The sequence below is a fragment of the Schistosoma mansoni genome, chromosome 4 (assembly GCF_000237925.1).
Source record: "Schistosoma mansoni strain Puerto Rico chromosome 4, complete genome".
Classification (NCBI taxonomy): Eukaryota; Metazoa; Platyhelminthes; class Trematoda; order Strigeidida; family Schistosomatidae; genus Schistosoma; species Schistosoma mansoni.
In genome coordinates, this window is record NC_031498.1 from 30571821 (window position 1) to 30593498 (window position 21678).

Consider the following 21678-nt stretch of genomic DNA (forward strand, 5'->3'; position numbering starts at 1 on the left):
TCCAGAGAAAAGGAGAAATCGATAATAACTATAAGTGCTCGATCAATCCTCGACAGTTGCTGCTACCTTGACGTGGTGGTCGGGCTTGCCTATCGTGATGAACCATTCGAGCTATACTGGCTGGAACAATCGTTCCTCAAGGTCCCACCATGCCAGGCAGGTCGGTTGAAGAGCGGTAAGACTGAAAGCAGCAATCCCAAGGTCCGAAGGCGAAGTCGTACTGTCGACTGTACAGAGGTGTGACAGCGGTAAGGTGTTTCCTTCAGACAACCAGGATAACAACGATGCTGCCTTCCCACAAGGATGGGAGGGGTTAGAAAATGTCGACCCTAAAAATGCACACCTCGCCTAATCCCACGGATATCCGTCTCCGGCGGTAAGGTCCTTTGAAGAACGGAGCTAACACGTCGAAAATCCCCCACAAAAAGATTGTGCGTGACCGGCCTCAAGTAGTTGTCCCTTGGGCACTGCAGTCACGCTCTCAGGTCATCAAGATCACCTCTAACCCAATTTTCTTTTCAGTTACCTCTGGAAGAACCCTTCCACGGCGTGGGCAACCGCGAAGTGACAACTGCCCTCATACCTCTAACAGCACTCAAGACCACTAAAACTCGATCAATCGGGTTACAGAGGAACATAAATGTATCAGCTTTTACTGGAAACTTTTCAAACGCCTTGATTGACCAGAAGTGATTTGAGTTTTCAGCTTCTTATGAATAAAATTTTTATTCAATTCTGACCCCAAACTTTGATCAGTAACAAGAAAACTACATAAAAGAGGGTCTAATAACTGATCACACTAACGTATTGAGAAGAAACTAACAAATTACTCAGTTGTAATACATGTTGACTATAAGCATTGATGGTCAAAAAAAAAGAAACAATACACTGTGGATTGCAAAACTCCCATAGTTTCAATAACACTTTTGTCAATGATTTTCAGCAAAAAAAACTATTTACATATAAAGTGTAAATAAGTTCTATTATGGGACTCCTCAGCAATGCGCATCCACGATCCCGACCTCGCGAGATTCGAACCTAGGCCCTATCAGTCTCGCATGCTAGCGCTTAACCTCTAGAACCACTGAGCCGATATCCAACAGTGTTAATGTCTAACTTCAATCAATCCATAAAGTTTGAGCAACCGTACACCAATTGTCTTCAGTGAGTTCTTATCTCACAACAGACGTAGTTGAACTCCACTGGTCACTGATTCCCACTAGAACTCCAGGACATGTATCTAGAAGTCAGTCACTAGCGAGCATATGTTTATAATCAGAAGGGGTTTCATGAAGATTTCAGGTTTTCCATGGTGGTCTAGCTTCAATTGACTCATGATTTCAACTTTGAAAAAATACTGAAATCTCCACAAAGCCCCTTCTGATTGTAAATAAATTCACAGTAAAAGAATGAAAGGAAATTCAATACGCTTACTTTTCTTAAATGGCTAATCAGAATGTTACTTTCTATTTCGGGCAACTCTGGTATTTCATCAACCACCATAGGATAAGATAACTGAAATGGAATATAAAGAAGAAAAAAATGTTGATCATTCTCTCATTAGTCATAATGGTTGAAGCTTGTAAATTTTGTTTTATCAACTGGTTTAATTTTTATTTATTTATTTGAACATATAAATATTGATACAAGGAGGCACCAGATATATATGCGCCACACAAATAAAATTGTTATTTCATTTAATTGTGTGAGGGCTGTGATACTGCTCAGGTGCCCGAACTAAAACAGGTGGTTTACTTAGTGGGCCACACCCGGAGCCTTTGACCTAAAGGTCTAATCCATAAGGCAGTGAAGAAACGTCACAAGATTTAGTCCCACGGTAGCCGGTGACCAACAATATGTTCATACTACATTTGTTCCTTCAGGATCCCGGAGCCCACGTGCACCATTGGTTTGGAATCAGGGTTTTCCAACTTCCCTAAGTGAATCCTCCATATCCACATAACCGGTTAAAGCGTCGGATATTCGCTTTTCGTCATCTCAATTCCGTAAACAACACCCCCAACTATTCATCCAGTGACAAAGTCAGGGCTTGAAAAGATCAAAAGCTGAAAAACAGTGACAAAGTATTAGCTTCCCGATGATTAACTTCAATGAGGTTTTTAAGACTTTAAAAACCACAGATAGTAAATTACAAAGCTGAAGTGAAAGACACTAAGTTCGAGTCTCAATTCCAAAATCAATACTATGGGAGAGCAAGTACATTCGGCTAATGAGACCCAAATAGAAAAAAAACCCACGTCTTCAGTTACACCACTAGTCACAAACCATCTATTATACATAAAACTTGTGATAAACTGACTGCACTGAGGTAATTCACACAGAATGTACATATGAAAACAAAGATTGATCAAAATTCAATAAAGAATATCAACAACGGAATAATTCAAACCCTTTCTAATAATGATATAAATAAAATTGTCATAATAACAATTAATTTCATGATCTTACATTAAGTTTTTCATAGTTGAAAGCGTGAGTCAATTGAAGCCAGACCACCAGGGAAAACCTGGAAGCACTGGACGGCCGTGGTTTGAACTCCACTGGTCACTGCTTCTGGATGCCGGCTCAGTGGAGTTCAAACCACGTCTGTTCTGAGATAGGAAATCACTGAAGACAATTGGTGAACGGTTTCTCAACTTTGTGGATTGGTTGGAGTTAGACATAAACACCATGGGATGCCGGCTCAGTGGTCTGTCGGTTAAGTGCTCTGGCGCGAGACTGGTAGGTCCAGGGTTCGAATCTCGCGAGGCGAGGTCGTGGATGGGCACTGCTGAGGAGTCCCACAATAGGATGAAACGGCCGTCCAGTGCTTCCAGGTTTTCCATGGTGGTTTAGCTTCAATTGATTCACTCTTTCTACTATGAAAATACTAAATCTCCAAAAAAAAAACCTTCTGATAATTAAGTTTTTACTCATTAAAGTATATAAACATATTTAATTAAAAGTGGACTAAATAATAGGAAATCTATGTGTGACTGAAACGAACCAGTCACTGTTTTTTCAGAAAAACGAAGCCACGCGAAACTGAATAGATTGAAGATATATATAATTATAGGATTTTTCATCATAGTTAGTGAAAAAGTTCAAAATAACATCGGGTATTATTATCAAGCACCCAGTTGGTATGTGAGCATTCCAATCCCATTGGTATATTGTGCAATCGTCTTCCGATGTACTTGGTAGGTAATTGCCTTAAAATTGGCATAACTGAATTCCACTAGTCACAGGTTCTTAGTAAAACTCCGGGATCACCTCTTGATACTAGTCATTAATGGTCTTCAGATTAAGCGCTCACACACAGGACAGTAGGTCCTGAATTTGATACCCGAGAATGAGGGCGTAACTGTGCACTGGTGAAGTATCCCCAACTACAACAAAACAGCTGTTTAGTGCTTTCTCGCTTTGATTGACTTTTATCGAAGACCAGCTAACTACGAAACTCAAAAATCCCTATAAACCCCTTATAATACTTACTAAATTCTTATTTGACAAGTGTACAACAATATATTAAAAGAAACATTTTTCCCGAACATAAAACCTAAATTATGATTAAAGGTTTATCCGGTTGTACCACTTTTTATTATTTATTTAAACACATAAATATTGGTACAAAAGAGCACCAGATACATATGCGCCTCACAAATCTCATTTGATTTGTGTGAAGGCTGTGATACTGCCCACGTGCCCAAACTCAAGCAGGTGGTTTTCTTAAGAAGCCACACCCGGAGACTTTGACCTAAAGGTCTGATCCACAAGGCAGTGGAGCATCGTGAGGAGATGCAGTCTCATGGTAGCCAGTGACCAACGATTGATTCATACGCTATTTGTTCCCTCAGGATTCTGGAGCCCATGTGCACCATTGGTTTGGAATCAGGGTTTTCCAACTCCCCTAGGTGAACTTTCCGTGTCCACCAACCCGGTTGAAGTGCCGGACGTTCGCTTTTCGTCCTCTCAATTTCATAAACAATACCCCCGTCACGAGAAGGCAGTGAGTAGGACTTCCCTGACAGAGGCTATATACGCGTGGCCATGTGAGAGCATTTTGAGAGGGAGAGCGGACTCTCCTCACTGTCGGCCGTACCAGGGTATTTGGGGGCCTTGATTATGATGTAAGGTTTATCCGGTTATGGACCAATTCCATGTCTTTGTTGTTACCATTAATTAACGCGAATAATAATAAGTCTTAATCGACGATTAACCATTTCAAAGTAAATACTAAGAACTGATTACAGGATCAGAGAGAAGAAAATCGAACTAGTGATAGACACTGATCCTTTTTAGATCACTTTAACAAAAAAAACCACAAGAAAATAAATATAGAGATACATTTTTTTCCTACATTGAAAATTACACAAATAAAGATCCAGAAACCAAAAACAAAAAAAGATTAAATTGAATTCAACATACTTCACCAGTATCTAAATCAGCTAACCAAACATCTTTAGGCATACGAAAAATTTTCCGTGCAGTATAAAACGTTGTAGGAACACCGATTAAATAAGGTGTAGGCGCTAGTAAAAGCTAAATTATTTTCATATTGAAGAAAACAAGGAGAAGAGAAATAAGGGGAAAGTGATTAATTGACCGAAATATATCCAGATAAGTGATAAATACCTTCTAATATAGGAATAAGTAATCATTAAGTAAAAGGCAATTTAATATGATAGTTCAAATGCATTACAGACTATAAAATCATCGCCAACTGATTGAAGTTGGAATTATATTGTTGAATGCTGATTCATCGGTTCCAATGATTAGCCATTCGCAGAGAAACCTAAGGGTCTTCACTCGATCTCGAGTGCAGTCGTAGGTGAGTACAGACGTCAAGTCATCCCCGGTTTCAATAGTAGCCCAAATTAAATCATGTGGTTTCAAAAGTGATTTATTCTAATTGTCTAATTAGCCTATTGAGATTATTTCTGGTTCTGACAAAAAATAAGTAGATCAGATTTCAGTATTTTCATAGTTGAAATCATGAGTCAATTAAAGCTAGACCACCAGGGAAAACCTGGAAGCACTGGACGGCCGTTTCGTCCTGTTATGGGACTCCTCAGCAGTGCGCATCCACGACCTCGCCTCGCGAGATTCGAACCCTGGACCTACGAGTCTCGCGCCAGAGCATTTAACTGAGCAGTCCCATAAGAGAACGAAACGCCCGTCCAGTGCTGCCACCATTACTGATAATGTTACTACTTTTCTTACTCTGTGATTTGTTTTGACAAATTTATGTCTGAGCTATGTTGGCAGATGCAGACTACTTGGTTGGGGTCCGCGTGACTATCGTAACCAATGGTTGGAGACTCTAGGTGACATGGCTCAGAATCGATCACAGTGGCGTAGGTGTATACACTCTTTATTTTCCCTTGAACCTTAAATTAAAATTGCTTCATAACTTTCTTCTTTCCTATACTATATCCTTATATACAACCTATCTTTTATATATTAACACCACTAAATTAACTATTTCTATGAATCCGGTGTTGATCTTGTTGTGCTAACGAGGTATGGCAACTTGGACCGATGCATATGTGCCTGGTCCTACGTTGTGGCTGACTGACTGACTTTTTAAAATATGAAAATCATACATTTAATACATCATTTGTAAATCTTTCTTCAGTTGTCCTTTACATACTATCTCATTCTTTCAATCCTGTTGTTGTTCCGATTACTCTCTGTATTCATTCCTCTTCTCTTTATTTCGATCTCCTGCCGGTAAGTATTACACTTCCAATTCTTATCATGTCCGTATAACTAGCGCACACCATAATATGATTTCAATGTTCCTAATATGCTTTTTTTCTGATTACATAGTTTAGATCCCATTATAATATTGCGGTTAAACTCATCTAGTATCTTTCACAAAATCTTTAATAAGGTTCTTTAAAATTATTGATCATTTTCTACTTTATCAATTACATATATCACTCTCTTTCTCGCTCAATATGTTGATACGAAGCGTAGAACAACTGGAGCCGATACATATTCATACCAGGCTTTCTGTTCTTCATAAGGGAATATGAATGGGACTATGCACCCAATAGGAACTTTTAATTCAATAACAATAAAATTCTTTTAAATCAAAGTAACACTTTCAATCCAATATACACACTAACCTGTTCTGCATCAGGCATACATGCAGGTAATAGGGGAATAACTGGAAACATGTATTGAAGTGGATAGAGTAATGCAACCAATGATAAAATTGTTAAAGATAACTTGTTATAATCAGATGATTGTAAAACCACCTAGATAAGAAAAGAAGACAAAAAATGTTAGAACAGCTTAAAATACATGAGTTCTATGCATCCATCTTGGCCCCAAAATGCCCTGGTACGGCCGACAGTGAGGAGAGTCCGCTCTCCCTCTCCAAATGCTCTCACATGGCCACGCGTATATAGCCTCTACCAGGGAAGTCCTACTCACTGCCTTCTTATGGCGAGGGTGTTCTTCACGAAAACGAGAGGATGAAAAGCGGATGTCCGGCACTTTAACCGGGTCGGTGGACACGGAGGATCCACCTAGGGGAGTTGGAAAACCCTGGTTCCAAACCAATGGTTCACATGGGCTCCAGGATCCTGATGGAACGAATGGCGAATGAACCAACTGTTGGCCACCGGCTACCATGGGACTGCATCTCCTCACGATGCTCCACCGCCTCGTGGATCAGACCTTTAGGTCAAAGGCTTGGGGTGTGGCCCTCTAAGAAGACCACCTGCTTCAGTCTGGGCACCTGGGCAGTATCACAACCCTCACACAAATCAAATGAGATTTGTGAGGCGCATATGTATCTGGTGCTTCCTTGTACCAATATTTATATGTTTAAATAAATAAATAAATGTATTTATCGAATTATGATAGTCAATAATGCTGGTGGGTGGCCTATGCTCCTCCACGAGGGGTAACAGGCGTAAGTAAGTAAGTAATGATATTCAATATTTGTTTATAATCAAGCTTATTTTATTCTCATTTGGCTGAATTGAACTGACTAGTCTACGTAAGGGTATGAGTTTATCATGGTTGAGATATCCGTTTATTACTTTTTATTCATTTATTAAGTACAAGTTATTATATCATTACTAACCTATCATATTAACACTGACACTATTAATAGTACTAATTCTTATCTCATTGTAATGATATGGTGTAGAGAATTGAGGCGATGGATATTTGTGTCAGACTTTATACATTGATTATGACAGGCTAACTGAGATAGTGTTACCATTCATCTATCAAGGCCATAATAAGTTACGAAGGGTTCAGACCTGGAGCCTACTGGTTGAAGGTTGAGTGTTTTAACTAAGATTTCCATCACTTCCTATTTGTAAATCAGAAAAACCACTTTTTCCAGTTACATAAAAATCGTTTAATTTGCAGATTACGAACTGATTTCATCCAAAAAAAGCCAACATAGAAAACTAAGAAGTATCGAACAACTGTTTTGTCATAGATTGAGACTATTTGGTGGTGTACACTTAGGATTCCTAAGTTCAAATTCAATTTATGATAACACATGTTAAAAATTATCCACAAACTATCAAATAGAAGAATAATGGTATCGTAGCAGATAATCAACGTTGAGATGGATTTCTTTGAATTTCCAGTAGAAAGTCAAGATTTTTGTGGAGTATCAACGATATCAGTCATTCAGCTACAAAGTAGGACCAGGCACACATATGCATCGGTCCAAGTTGCCATAACTCGTTAGCACAACAAGATCAACACCAAATTTATAGAAGTAGGTAATTTAGTGGTGGTATTATGTAAAATAAAGGTTGTATATAAAGATATTATACGGGAAGGAAGACAGATGTGAAGCAATTTTATTCTCAAGGTTTAAGGGAAGATAAAGAGTGTATACACCTGCGCCACTGTGATCGATTCTGAGCCATGTCACCTAGAGTCTCCAACCATTGGTTACGATAGTCACGCGGACCCCAACCAAGTAGTCTGCATCAACGATATCAGAAGTGACAGAAGTTATTCACTGATGATATTGGATGATACTCATGCTATATTGTAAAATCGACTAAATTTGCGAAATTCGGATCACTAGATTTTAACGAAACAGCAGCTTAGTTGTATTGCAAACAAGATTTTATGATATCAGTTTAGATCCAACGTGAGATCGTAGAAGAAATTATAAGTTATACATTAAATACTTCATTTACACATCTTCCATTAGTTGTCAGTTACATTCTTCATGATTCTTCCAATTCCTTTTTATTTCCCTTCCATTCTTCTCAGTTCAATCTTTTCAGTCCTCTTTTGATAGGCATTTGACTTTTAACTGATGTTACATACTACTTATATCTGTCAACATAAGTAGCATGCACCACACTACTATTTATACGATTATCTACTTACAGTATAATGACATTAGTTGAGTAAAATCTTTGATTCATTCAGATATGTTGTTAACACAGTATTAGATAGGATTATATTAGATAAGAAAAATTATTTATTCATTCAATTATTGTATTGAGTTTAGGATTCACAATTAAGTCAATACGAAATTATATAGCTGAATAGCTAGTGATGACACACAATTATATTTTTATGGCACAGTTAAGTGAAAACACTCAGATAATTTATAAGCAAAGATAGGTAGTGGCTAGCAGTGCTATCCAGTTTGACGCGCGTTTCGTACTACTCGAGACCCGTCAGTTGGGTGTACCTGCATCTCAGAGTTGATGTTCACTCCAGGACTCGAGCCCAGTACCGTTCGCTTCAAATGTCATCGCGTTATCCAGGATAAAACACGTGTCGTGGATTCCACTGCTAGCCACTATCCATCTTTACTTATAAAGCTTGTGACTTAAGGCAATATCAAGACAGTCTGCACATATGCAAACAAGAGATTGATCAATTGCAGTCCTAAACAACCATGAGAAGATACAAGCAAACAATATCAAGTGAACTCAGATAATTATTATGAAATTCACACATCCTATTGATTATAATATTTCATAACTTAATTATGGTAAGATAACTGTGCTTGATTTAAATCTTGACACGAAGCTAATTTTCTACTATACTGTATTATCTTAATATGATTTTAGAAAAAACAATTAACATATATTATATAGTTGAAATCATGAGTCAATTGAAACTAGATCACCATGGAAAACCTGGAAGCACTGGACGGCCGTTTCGTCCTATTGTGAGACTCCTCAGCAGTGCACATCCACGATCCCGCTTCTAGCTTCAATTGACTCATGATTTCAACCATATAAAATTACTGAAATCTTCACAAAAACCCCTTCTGATAATAATCATATGCTCACTAGTGACTGGATTTAAGAGGTATTTCCTAGAGTTCTAGTGAGAAACAGTGTCTAGTAAAGTTGAATCAGGTTGTGAGATAGTAACTCACTGAAGACAGGATGTTCATAGATGTTCACTTTGAACAAAGGAGAAAGAGCTGATTATCACTATGTAATGTAGGCTCAGTGGTCTAGTGGTTAAGCGCTCGCGCGCGTGAGACTGATAGGTCCTGGGTTCGAATCTCGCAAGGCGGGATCGTGGATGCACACCACTGAGGAGTCCCACAATAGGACGAAACAGTCGTCCAATGCTTCCAGGTTTTGCATGGTGGGACTATATAAAATTACTAAAATCTCTACAAAACCCCCCTTCTAATTAACATAGATATATATTGGGTTTACATAAACCATGAAAGTACAAAACTTAAATACTCAATCAATTAGAATTATAGGGATTTTAATTAGAAATAGGTAGTTTAATAATTATACAGAAATAACAATTCATTTTATATACAGTACTGTAAATGAGCCAGAAATACACCATGTAACGTATTAATAGTGTCATGTGTTTGTTCTGTTTGTTTTTCCAATGAACTCCTTTTTATTAAAATACTTTCCATTACAATATGATATGTACATTATTAACATGTATGTATGTTAATTATAATAGTCAATAGACAGTAATAATAATGTGATTATAAGCATGAAATGACAATGATCTAAGGAAATCCTTAAATTATAACTCAAAACCGTGTGATGAAATTAGGTGTATAGACTTTACCATTGAAGTGATTGTTAAATATATTAGGAATTAGTATTTTGATGTGGGTTTGTTCTCTGAGCTGGATGGTTTGATTGTGGAGCTTTCATCGTCCTTCTGAACGACATCATTAGTACAAACTTCGGGTAGAAGTGAAGAATTGAAAGAATTAGTATCAACAGATCATTAAGTAATAGTAAAAGTTTGGATGAGTAATTTCAATTATATATAAAAGGGTAATTTTGCATTGATTTTCAGGAGAACCAAACACTATCCAGACTTTCACATGACAACTCAAACAGTACAGCTTAATCCCGTTGAACAGGATTGAGCCAGACACCGCCCTCTGGCTTAACCTGAACAATACACCTCGATCCCATTTCGCAGGACAACCAGACACTATATGGGCTTCAATGTTACAATCTGAATAGTACAGTTCAATTCTGTGGCGCAACCATACAGGTACCAAGCACCTTGGTGGACCATTCGCATCATTCATATACACATTCACATCATATGTATAATTATTCCGATCAGTGATCATGTAAATCAATTATGCGCAGGATGAACAGACCAAAGTTGACCCATTCCGCTTACATGACAGTCAAACTCATTACTGTTAGAAATGGCGACATGCCTTACAATGTTCCAATGACAATGGCCCTTGAGAACACTGAAAAGCAACCACCAGTATGAACGAAATCGGTTAACCAGCAAACTAACTTTCCACATGAACAGTCAGCAAAACTTCCCAAAATAATGCTGAACCATCCACAATGTCAATGGCGAACCTCCAGTCTCACATAAGACCTTCAGCTCTACATGGCAATATAGTTCATACTGCATACAACACATATGTAGGGCAGTAAGCGAAATAACCCAGCCTGAAGCGTTAAGGCATAAAGAACGCTTAAGACCCATTGTCTGGTGTCGGAATACTAATACAAGACCACCAAGATCATTTTTATCGAATTTGCGAAATTTTCATTTTTCCGACTTTCCAGACCCTTGAGTTAAATCTAAATCAACATATACACGCATAAAAGTCTATTATTAACAAATGATTTGCATTAGGTATACTAACACTTCTATGAACTGTTGTGTTGAGTGTGGAGTTGAATGGCTGTCAATATTAACATTAAAATATTTAGGTGATGTGAAAATAAAATCTATTCATTTCTATCAGGTTCATAAAACTGACTAATTTGACCGCCCCCAAATGCCCTGCTACGGCCGAGAGTGAGGAGAGTCCGCTCTCACTCTTGAAATGCTCTCATATGGCCACGCATATATAGCCTCTGTCAGGGAAGTCCTATTCACTGCCTTCTCGTGACAGGAGTGTTGTTTAAGCCCATCTTATCACATTCCGAGGACATCTGAAACATAGTAACAGGTGGTCAATGACTTAAAGGATTCGTATTTTCCCGTTGTTAATATCCAGGGATGATTTTGATCAGTTCTTGTTGGTATATGGATTCATTGAACGGATAGCTCGATATTGTCAGCATTTCAAAGAAGCTTACATGCTATTAGTCTTGAATGACAACAACACAAAGTATAACACCTAATAATTGACAATATCATACATGATAAGAAAGTTAGTGGACACAGTGACTTTGCCGTAGCCTAGTGGATAACGGCTTAGCATTTGAAACAATATATGCTAGGTTTGTGTCTCAGCGGGAATATAAATATAGTCCTAAAGATTATGGAATAGTTGTCTATGATCTTACCGGTACTTCATATATGAAAAATATTGGACAGAAAGAACCTATACGTGTCATCAACATAGGGGCTGACATGAATGCACATCAGTTTAAGTCCAGTTAATATGCATAATATCATATCAACGAAACGGTTTTAAAAAACAATCACGTTACTATACTCTGTCAAATTATAGTCTTAATCAAGATCCAATGGAGACAAAATCAATACAGTAAACAAAACTATATCAATGAAAACAATCTATCAACGATCGATAAATATGAAGGTGGGAGCTAAACAAGTTGGACTAAAATGTAAAATCATTCAACAGGTCAATCAGTCAGTCAGCTACAACGAAGGACCAGGCACATTTATGCATCGGTCCAAGTTGCCATACCTCATTAGCACAACTAGATCAACACCGGATTCATAGAAGTAGTTAATTTAGTGCTGGTAGTGTGTAAAAGATAGGTTGTATATAAAGATATAGCATAGGAAGGAAGAAAGTTATAAAGCAATTTTAATCTCAAGGTTTAAGGGAATATAAAGAGTGTATACCTATGCCATTGTGATCGATTCTGAGCCAGGTCACCTAGAGTCTCCAACCATTGGTTACGATGACCACGCGGACTGAAATGTAAAATCAATCAATAGGTAGCAGGGCTAAATCCCATCTAATATACTGCTGTTTGATCAGCCGGTTATCATTAGCCATTATTATACCTAAAGTGTTCAGTTAAACACCCACTACAGAAATGTCTAAAATATTTAGGTGATGTGAAAATAAAGTCTATTCATTTCTATCAGGTTCAGAAAACTGACTAATTTGACCGCCCCCAAATGCCCTGGTACAGCCGAGAGTAGGGAGAGTCCGCTCTCCCTCTCGAAATGCTCTCACATGGCCAGCGAATATATAGTCTCTGTCAGGGAAGTCCTACTCACTGCCTTCTCGTGCCACAGGTGTTGTTTACGAAATTGAGAGGACGAAAAGCGAACGTCCGGCGCTTTAACCGGGTTGGTGGACACTGTGAGTCCACCTAGGGGAGTTGGAAAACCCTGATTCCAAACCAATGGTGCACATGGGCTCCAGGATCCTGATGGAACGAATGGGGTATGAATCAATCGTTGGTCACCGGCTACCATGGGATTGCATCTCCTCACGATGCTCCACTATCTTGTGGATCAGATCTTTAGGTCGAAAGTTCGGGGTGTGGCCCTCTAAGAAAACCTCCTGCTTCAGTTTGGGCAGCTGGGCAGTGTTGTAGCCCTCACACAAATCGAATGAGATTTGTGAGGCGCATATGTATCTGGTGCTTCCTTGTACCAATATTTATGTGTTTAAATAAATAAAACAAGCAGAAATGTATAATTTAGTCAACTAATTATTCAAAAAAATAATCTCTATTCATACACACACAAAAAGGATCTTCATTATCGGAAGTCAAGTAAACTTACTTTTTGTTCCAATAGAAGACACATAATTAAACGAAACGTTTTCCTGATACCCATAATTTCAAAAGGCAAATTCACAGGAAAATCAATCAAAGGAAGACGTGATTGATCAGGAAGAGCAAAACACAAAGGTGAACCTAAGGTTTGTGGTTGAACTGAAAGCTAAATGATTACAGAAGGAAACAAAATTTAGATGTTTGTAATCAATCAGTACAGAAAGAGACTATGAAGATTTATGTTAGTTTAACAAAGAAATAGATTGTATCACTTAAAAGTTAATCACAAACCACTGAATAGAGCTGACTAATTGATACAACTAAAAAAAATGTTGAACTAGTCAATACTAATGAGCTCATGCAAGTACGTATTTTATCGGACGGATTGAATCAAACATGATCTATGATGATGACTGACCAGTAACAAGAAACATAACTAACACCTTTAGAATAACACGATTGTTAACATTTCAATAGCTAAAAATAGTGAACTAAACCATCTTTGATGATCTTCCTGACTGAAATTATCGATCAGGAGCGACAACCATTACTCATGGAAAAGATGATAGAGTGATAATGATATGTTAACTAAACGTCAAAGACAAAAACAAATACGCCAAGTGTAACTTTGTCAGAAGAGATAGCATTAATCATCACTTTAAACAATACTATATATTTAGTACAATATAAAATTTTATTACATAGTTGTACGCATTATTTCTCAGTTTATAATACGCTATCTTTATCATTTCAAATCTCAGATATCATTCTTAATTCATTCATTTACAATGATTAAACATTTAACTTCCTACTGTTGGAATACATAAATGGTGAACATGAGTTTCAGGACCTAGAGAACAAACGGTATATGAACCTATTCTTGGTCACACGTTACCATAAGATAGAATCCTAACTTTGTTCGACTATCATGTGAATTAGACTTCTAGGTCAAAAGCTTGAGGAGTAGGGTTACTAAGAAAATTGCCTGCTTCGGTCTGGATGCACTTCACTATGATCGATTATAGCCTGTCGTAAAATTGATCTTTATTGTCGTCCTTGCTACCAATTGTTGGTGCATAACACTGAATGACATTTACTGTGATTCTCTCCTTCTTTATTTTGAAGGATGCTTTGACGATCCTGGATTCATGAGATCCCCATTCTATAAGCGCTTGACGTGCTTCTTTAAACAACATCAGTGCTAGTCGTTGTGTGTGCGAAGCATTTTCTTCTTCGTCACCACAGCACAACAGCATCTCTTTTGCACCCAACCTTTGCTGTTCAGCTTGGGTTCAACGGATTTCACTTATTCCGAGAACCATCAAGTTGTATCTCCCCATTTCCGTAGCTATTTTGTTGGTCGTCCCGGTCATCCACATTGTCCGGACATTCCATGTACCCATAAAAACTGCTCCTGTGGTTGTTAGAGGTAGCATCGACCTCGTGACATCCGAAGAATATCAGCTTTCACCATGAGGCTTCATAATTCTTTATTCAACTTGGTGGGCAGAATTTAAATAGTTTATTCTGGTCAGTGTCTTTTTAGCAAGATTGTTTTCTACATGGTGGGATCGCCAACCCCATGCCCATCCCTCCTCCTTTACTCGGGCTTGGGACCAGCAGTAGCCCTATAAGAACTATAGGCGAATTTCAAGTCCAATTCATCGTTAGTAACCTCAGTTATTGTACTTAGAACCTTTCATAGTCAAATATAATTTGTCTCTGTTATTTTCATTCACATACCTTTGTAATATTATAATTATTGTTATTATTATTATTACTATTGATTAAACACCATTACTAAACTTCCTTATACATAATTCATTCACTTCGCCTTCATCCCACCTTATTATGTCTTATTAATAATCTTTTTTCACAACATAGTCTTCCATTAAACATTTGATCGAATTATAATTGCACTTTCATATCTCTCTCACTCTATCTGACCCATATTTATTCGGATCATGGATCTTAAAATCTACATTTAACATATGATCTGATTCAACTGAACATTCTATACGAGTCAATATCAACATTAACAATTTTATTCTATTTCGTTTAACAATCTTAAATTTGCATGCTATAATTTTGAATGATGCGCTTTGCCCTTAACCTGGACATTATTTCGGGTTATTAATTTTGAAATATAATTGTAAGACCTGATGAGAATTTACCGAAAAGAATATTCTTCGTTCAATCTAATTAGTCTTTTAATATAATGAAAATCTTTAAACAAGTATAATTAAGGATTTAAAAAAGATGTCTTACAAGGTAGGGCAAATTCATAATGAAGGGGAAAGGGACACGACTAAAACTGAGAGTAAAATGACTATCATGTGGGCCAAAGTAAACAGAAAGAGTTTATGTATCTTTTGTCTTTACATAAGTTGTGTTTCTTTTAATCGACACCAATTACTTCAGTTTTCCATACAGTAGGTGTGATCTTGTGCCTTTTAGGTAGATTATTAAGAACTTGATATATAACTGAGAAGGTATTTTCAATCGTAATGTTATGTTACTAACCATGCCACTATGTGTTTACGAGAGCGTAATAATAAGGATGTTTGAGTACGATCAGTGTGATTAGCTCCATAGAAACAGTCAAACTGTTATATACACATAGATGAGCTCATTGTTGATATCTTAACCTTAATTTGCCATGTCAGTATTGACTCCGTCGAGAAAGTTATGTTCAATTTAGAAGGATTAAAGGTCGTTTTAATGGATCTGCTTATTTGATTTGTTAAAATACCACTACATCACTCTTGAAATAGTCTCAGAAACAGTTTTCTTCAAAACTGTAGAAATCCATATCTTGCTTTCAGGTTATGTATTTCTTTGTGAAATTACAACAGTATTCATTTTGTAGTAGCATCATCCATGGTTTGCCTAACTTTCCTTCTACACTATCCTTAGAACATGAATGTCAGATTCTATTATTCAGACACTTAAACAGATTGATTTTATGTTGGAGTGATGTGAAGCTGTGGAAATATTGCCCCACCTAATATTCTCTTCTAAGTACATTTTTTTGCCGAACAATCTGTTATATCTTGTGGCCGAGTGGATGCCTAGTTAATGTGTGACTTGATGAGACCGCCAATCAGGGAGCAGCGAATTATCGATTAGAACAGTGACACGAAACCCGTACGAGCAGACTAGAGTGTTAACCGGTCCTGCGATCTACCTAGCCCAGCCAGTTAAGTCCAAAACACCGATAACAGTCTCAGTGGTATGAATCAATGTATTTCAAACATACTGAGTTTATATACCAACCAAACAAACCATATCGACCCATAAAATAGGTAATAACATTTGTACAATATTTAGCCGAATGTGGCTGTGAATAGTAATCAATAAACTGATGATAACTCAAGGATCATATAATAATAGTTCAAAGGTCAAAATAAAGTTAGTGATAAGAGGAAACGAATACGATTAGGTTAATTACAATAGGAAATATACATATTATATTGCCCAATAAATAGTTACCATTCGTAATTCTCTTCGGGATACAACACAATCCGACCTTTTAGAGAGGACATTCAGAAACTCAGTCTTATTATCATATCCTCTTTCGTGTGCGCAACTGATCGATGGATAAGCATTATTAAATGCTCTTAAGAGTTCTTGTAAGTTGACCTATTATCTACGAACTTTTCTCAAAATAACGAATTACATTATTTTGTTACACTAGAAATTTGTACTAGGACTCAATCGACGTGAAATTTACCATTTTCAATTTATAACATGAATTATTTCAACTTTAATATTCTATCTACCATAATAAGAAAATAATAACTTTGGATTTTGTAATTGTAGAGCCTGATGAAGAAGTTACCGAAAACGACCGTTCAGTCTGATACTCTTGCTTCTTAAATATTGTGTGGAAATTTTAGATTAAATAAACTGGAACTACTGACCAAATTATGTTAAATCATCTCTTTCAAAGCTGTACTTTGGCAGTGATAGAACATTTTTCAGAGTACTTCTAGGAGTAGTTTATGTATTAATTAAGTGCGATACAAATTTCTTGCAATACCTATATTGAGACCGAAGATTTTTCCTCTGGAAAGCTTTCACTTTTAAGAGTTTTAATTACTTATTTACAATTGGTAGCGTTTGTACGTGAGCAAATGAAAATGAAGTATGCCAAAATGTGCTTCCAACAACTTACGAATAGAAACTAAGCAATACAAACAAATACTTACATATACACATGTACAGCCAGGAATTGGTGCAGGTGCACTGAGAAGCCGGAGAATCCAAAGTTGGAACTGGCGTGTGCTTTCCACAACAGGATTGGAGCATGATAGTGTAATATTACTTGTTAATACATCCCATATATCTGGACTAGAAAAGAAAATTGATGATCTTTTTTTAACAGAACAGTTATAACAAATTCTGGTCGTTTATGAAACAAATGTTAAAAGCTTGATCAAATAAACCAAAAGTGGGAAAGTCAATATCTTAACTAAAATGTGTAACTAGCATCGGCAAAAGTAAATGAGAATATGACTCAGTAAACCACTGTGGTTTTAAGGATTAGGGTGCTTTGACAACTACATGACTGCTCAAACCCTTATAGGTGATAAGTGGTTGAAACTTAACCGAATGGCCAAAGTCATTATGGCTAACCTATGAGCGACATCCTGGTTGAACTTAAATTGACAACTTTTCTAACTTACTTCAGTCTAAAAAACGATTGGAGAACTAGCGATATCTTAATTTGAAATAACTATGACCTGAAATCATAGCCTTAGGGTATCTTCGAAATCAATATTTTTTTCTAACCTCCTTACATAAAATCATCAATTAAACAACAAGTCATCGAAACATGTGCATACACGAACACATAAACGTCGTATTTTGCAGACAAGCACATCAGTAAAAGTCACGATACCTAGCACCAGTACTGAGTACAAATCTTCCAAAATACTTAAGGGTCTGGGGTCAAAGAAAAATCAAATAATGAGCAGTAAATATTCTGTGCATAATAGCAGTTCTATTCTTGGTTGTTTGACTTAATGATTAACATAGAAAACTGGGAGTTCTCGACGTAAACTCTCGATAATAATAGATCACACAACAATTACTGATGGCATGGAGAAAATGAAACAGACGTAACTAAATCTCTGTCCATGTAGCAATTGACTGATAACAATGCAAATGTTACACAAAATAGTAGTTTCACTAACAGACATCAATCAATGCACGTTTTATTTATGAAGTATAATGTAAATAGTTCGTTGAATCAAGTTTTTGGTCCTATTACATAAAAGTGGTCCCGGAAGAGCTATGATCTGAAGACAAATTAAAAAGTCAAATGCTTATATTGTGATTTACCATAACAAAACATTTTCATTCAGGTCACTTATCCCAATAATTTAACGATTTCTTTTTTGCCACGGTATATAAAGCTTGAGAATCTGAATGAGTGTCCCTCAAAAATCAAAGTTTGGTTCAGCTATTTACTTTATACCTTAATTCGATTTGGTTTATAAACATATCCAGGTGGTGCAGGATGTGAAAAACATTTGATCTTACATGGAAACTTCTTTAAAGAAAAACTAATGGTGATGGTTAAAATTTGGATAAATAGATATTAGATATAATTGTTCGTGAAACAGAATTGGTAAAAAAAAAGAACTTGAGAGGGAGAATGAGAGTTGATTTTGGCATGTTTTACGGACGATGCTGAGACACAAAGGTCGCAGAAAATGAGTTATGAAAAAAACTTGAAAAATACCCTAATCTTAAAGTAGTGAAAGAGGAACGCTACCAGTTAATTTATTTATATAATTTGTTTACCAGACACAAAATTGTGCGCTTGTTTTTCAGACAGTGAGTTTGAGGGCTATTGATACTAACTGGTTGTCTAGAATGAATTCAAATAGAGTTAGAACATCCAACTTAGTGGCTGAATTAAACACCCTAATCAATAAACCACTCCTCCACAAGCAATGTACACCTACGACCCCTCCAAGGATCGAAACTATTACCTTCAGGTAACAAAATGGATGCTAAACCGTCAGAACAGCTAGATCGAAATAACTGTTTACAGTAAATCTCTCCGCTAGAATCTTCACAATATTACTCATAACAGTTCATTTGATTCTACGGCAAACTGAATAAAACGATCAGAAAGAATATATGCCCAGAAAGGGACGAGTAAAATCTATCATACAGTGAATTCTTCTCCCACATCAGCATATCATAAGAATTTCTTGGTTATGAAGTGGTAGTGAAATGTAGGTAGAGATTCTGGTTAGATTGATAGGTCAAACGGATTTTTGATGTAAAACGGTGGAATTTGCTTTTATTATATCGTACAATCAGGTGCTATAATGTAATTAACGTGACATTACTCAAGAACTGAGGTAGGGATATAAAAAACGCTTGGGGGTAAATTGTAGGCCTTGAACTTCACTATAAACAGAGGGACCTTAACACACAGGTTTAAAACTCTCATTTAGCCCTAGTCAGTAGGTGGACATTCTCAGGGCCACCTAAGCGTCGCTCAAAGGTCGTCCATAAATTACGGTCTCATTAGACAATTTAGTAGGAATAGCGTAACATAAAATCGCAAATACTACGGCCTCACCTTTCCACACAGCTGAGTTTTGACAACTTGTGTAGCTTCTTGAGAACTGCATATACACATTGCACAAGCCGTGCAAACGTTGTAGCAAAAGGATAATGAGTGATTAAACAGATTGATGTTAAGTTATAGACACTATTTGCATTCTTTAGTTTCCCAGATGATAAGGATTTATCCTGGGTACTTTCATTTAACCTGTTAAGTTCATCCGAACATAGAACTGGTCCATTGACGGATACATTACCAAAATGTGTGTCTTCCCTGACATTTGAATATGTAGTTCTACTCACACTTTTAACGTTAACTGGTCTAAAGAAGTTGGTGCAAATACCGTACCGTGTTTTACTGGAATCCTTATCAGTTAACGAAAATAAAAATGTCATTGATTTTATCCCATCACGGTTATTATCCAAAGATTTTATAGGGAATGTGCTGCTGGAAGCATTAATACATCCTTCTGGTTGACAAAAGAAAGACACATCTGTAGGAAGCGGGAAATCCTTGTGGTTCGTAGGAGGAAATCGACAAAGAATCTCAGGGGACTGCACCGAGTTTGCGTTCCCAGGGGATCGCGAACCAACCAGTACAAAATAGTCTATCAAACGCGGACATATATTTGACATTGAAGTACAAAAGACATCCGAAGATTGCCCTACTTAAACTGCCACACTCATAAAGCCCGCATATTGCTAATGACCATGAGACAAATGTGTTGAAAAAGTAAAACAAGAAATCGAAAAACCAAGAACCGTCAGCTTTTTATTATAGCCTTCGGTCTTCGCTGTTCATTTATAAGAATTTTAAGTTATATAACCTGTCCTTATTGTTTTAGCTTGTTTTGCAGTAGAGATCCAGATTCCTTTTTTAAAGTTGTAGGTCTTTAACGCAAATGATCATTCTCGGATGTTTGGGGGCCTACTTCAGTTAGACGGAGGTGATGTGACCCAAATCAAGTTTTGCAGTCACACCTTGCAGTTAGCACGTAGTGTATATTACCCTTTCGACTTATCAAGGTACTATGGTCGCCTTGAAGACCGTATAACACAAAGCAATTTATTAGGGAAATATATTAGTAAGAATGAGTACAAATTAGATAGTGAAGCCGTCACCCTATGGGCCAGTCAATGATATAGGATGAGCTGATGCGCGTCGGTTGTCCTTGGACCTGAAGGAGATCGACGAACTTTTCGATATTCAATGACCAAACTGTCAGATGATTTGGCTAGGACTCAGTCAAATTTCACTAGCCATACAAAGTTGTCCCCAAATGAGCTGGTAGTTGTCCAGTTTCAGTTTGGAAAGGACATGAGGCCAGGTGGCCTGTCTTAGTCCTGGCAATGAATGTCCCGCAGTTGATACAACTTTCCTTTAGAAGCGTCGACAGGTGGAAATTCAATCATTTGTTGAGATAATCAATTCCATTCGTTGATAATTCGATGAGAAAGTTGATAGTCAGCTGACAAGCAATTTTTCCTGGCCTTGTGAACTTTTGTGGAGTGTCTTCGTAAATTTTTTGTTCTTGAAGGCAAGAAAAGCGAGGGCATGTCAGACGCGAATTTACCACTAAGTAGTTTGAATCTGTGATGAAGTCCCCTCTGATTCGTCGATATTACAATGAATATATGTTTAGTTTAGATAGTCAAGTATCATACGGGAGCTTTGTTACTTCGAGAATCAGCTTGATTGCAGTTCCTTGAAGCTTTTAAGAAAGCTCACTGCCTCCTTCTAGACAGGAGTTAGTCGCTTGTATGCAGTGTTTGAGTTTAGGACGCACTAATACTGTTTAAAAAGTCTAAAGGTTATAGCATCGACATGACTAGAGGCCCTACACATTTTCCATGGGGTTTTAAAACCTGTGGCGGCTGTCAAACGGCAGTGTGC

At 37.1% G+C, this 21678-nt stretch overlaps 1 protein-coding gene across 1 annotated transcript in view; it reads right to left on the reverse strand.

Annotated features, from left to right (window-relative positions):
* Window positions 1-20420, reverse strand: part of Smp_150300 (putative map-kinase activating death domain protein) — a gene marked incomplete at both ends in the record, with an annotated part of 69540 nt that extends 49120 nt beyond the window's left edge. The window contains 6 exons of the mRNA XM_018797463.1: window positions 1435-1515; window positions 4429-4542; window positions 6135-6266; window positions 13204-13362; window positions 17408-17549; window positions 19801-20420. Coding sequence (XP_018652503.1) covers window positions 1435-1515; window positions 4429-4542; window positions 6135-6266; window positions 13204-13362; window positions 17408-17549; window positions 19801-20420 — 1248 coding nt within the window. The remainder of the gene's footprint in view (window positions 1-1434; window positions 1516-4428; window positions 4543-6134; window positions 6267-13203; window positions 13363-17407; window positions 17550-19800) is intronic.
* Window positions 20421-21678: the final 1258 nt, after the last annotated feature.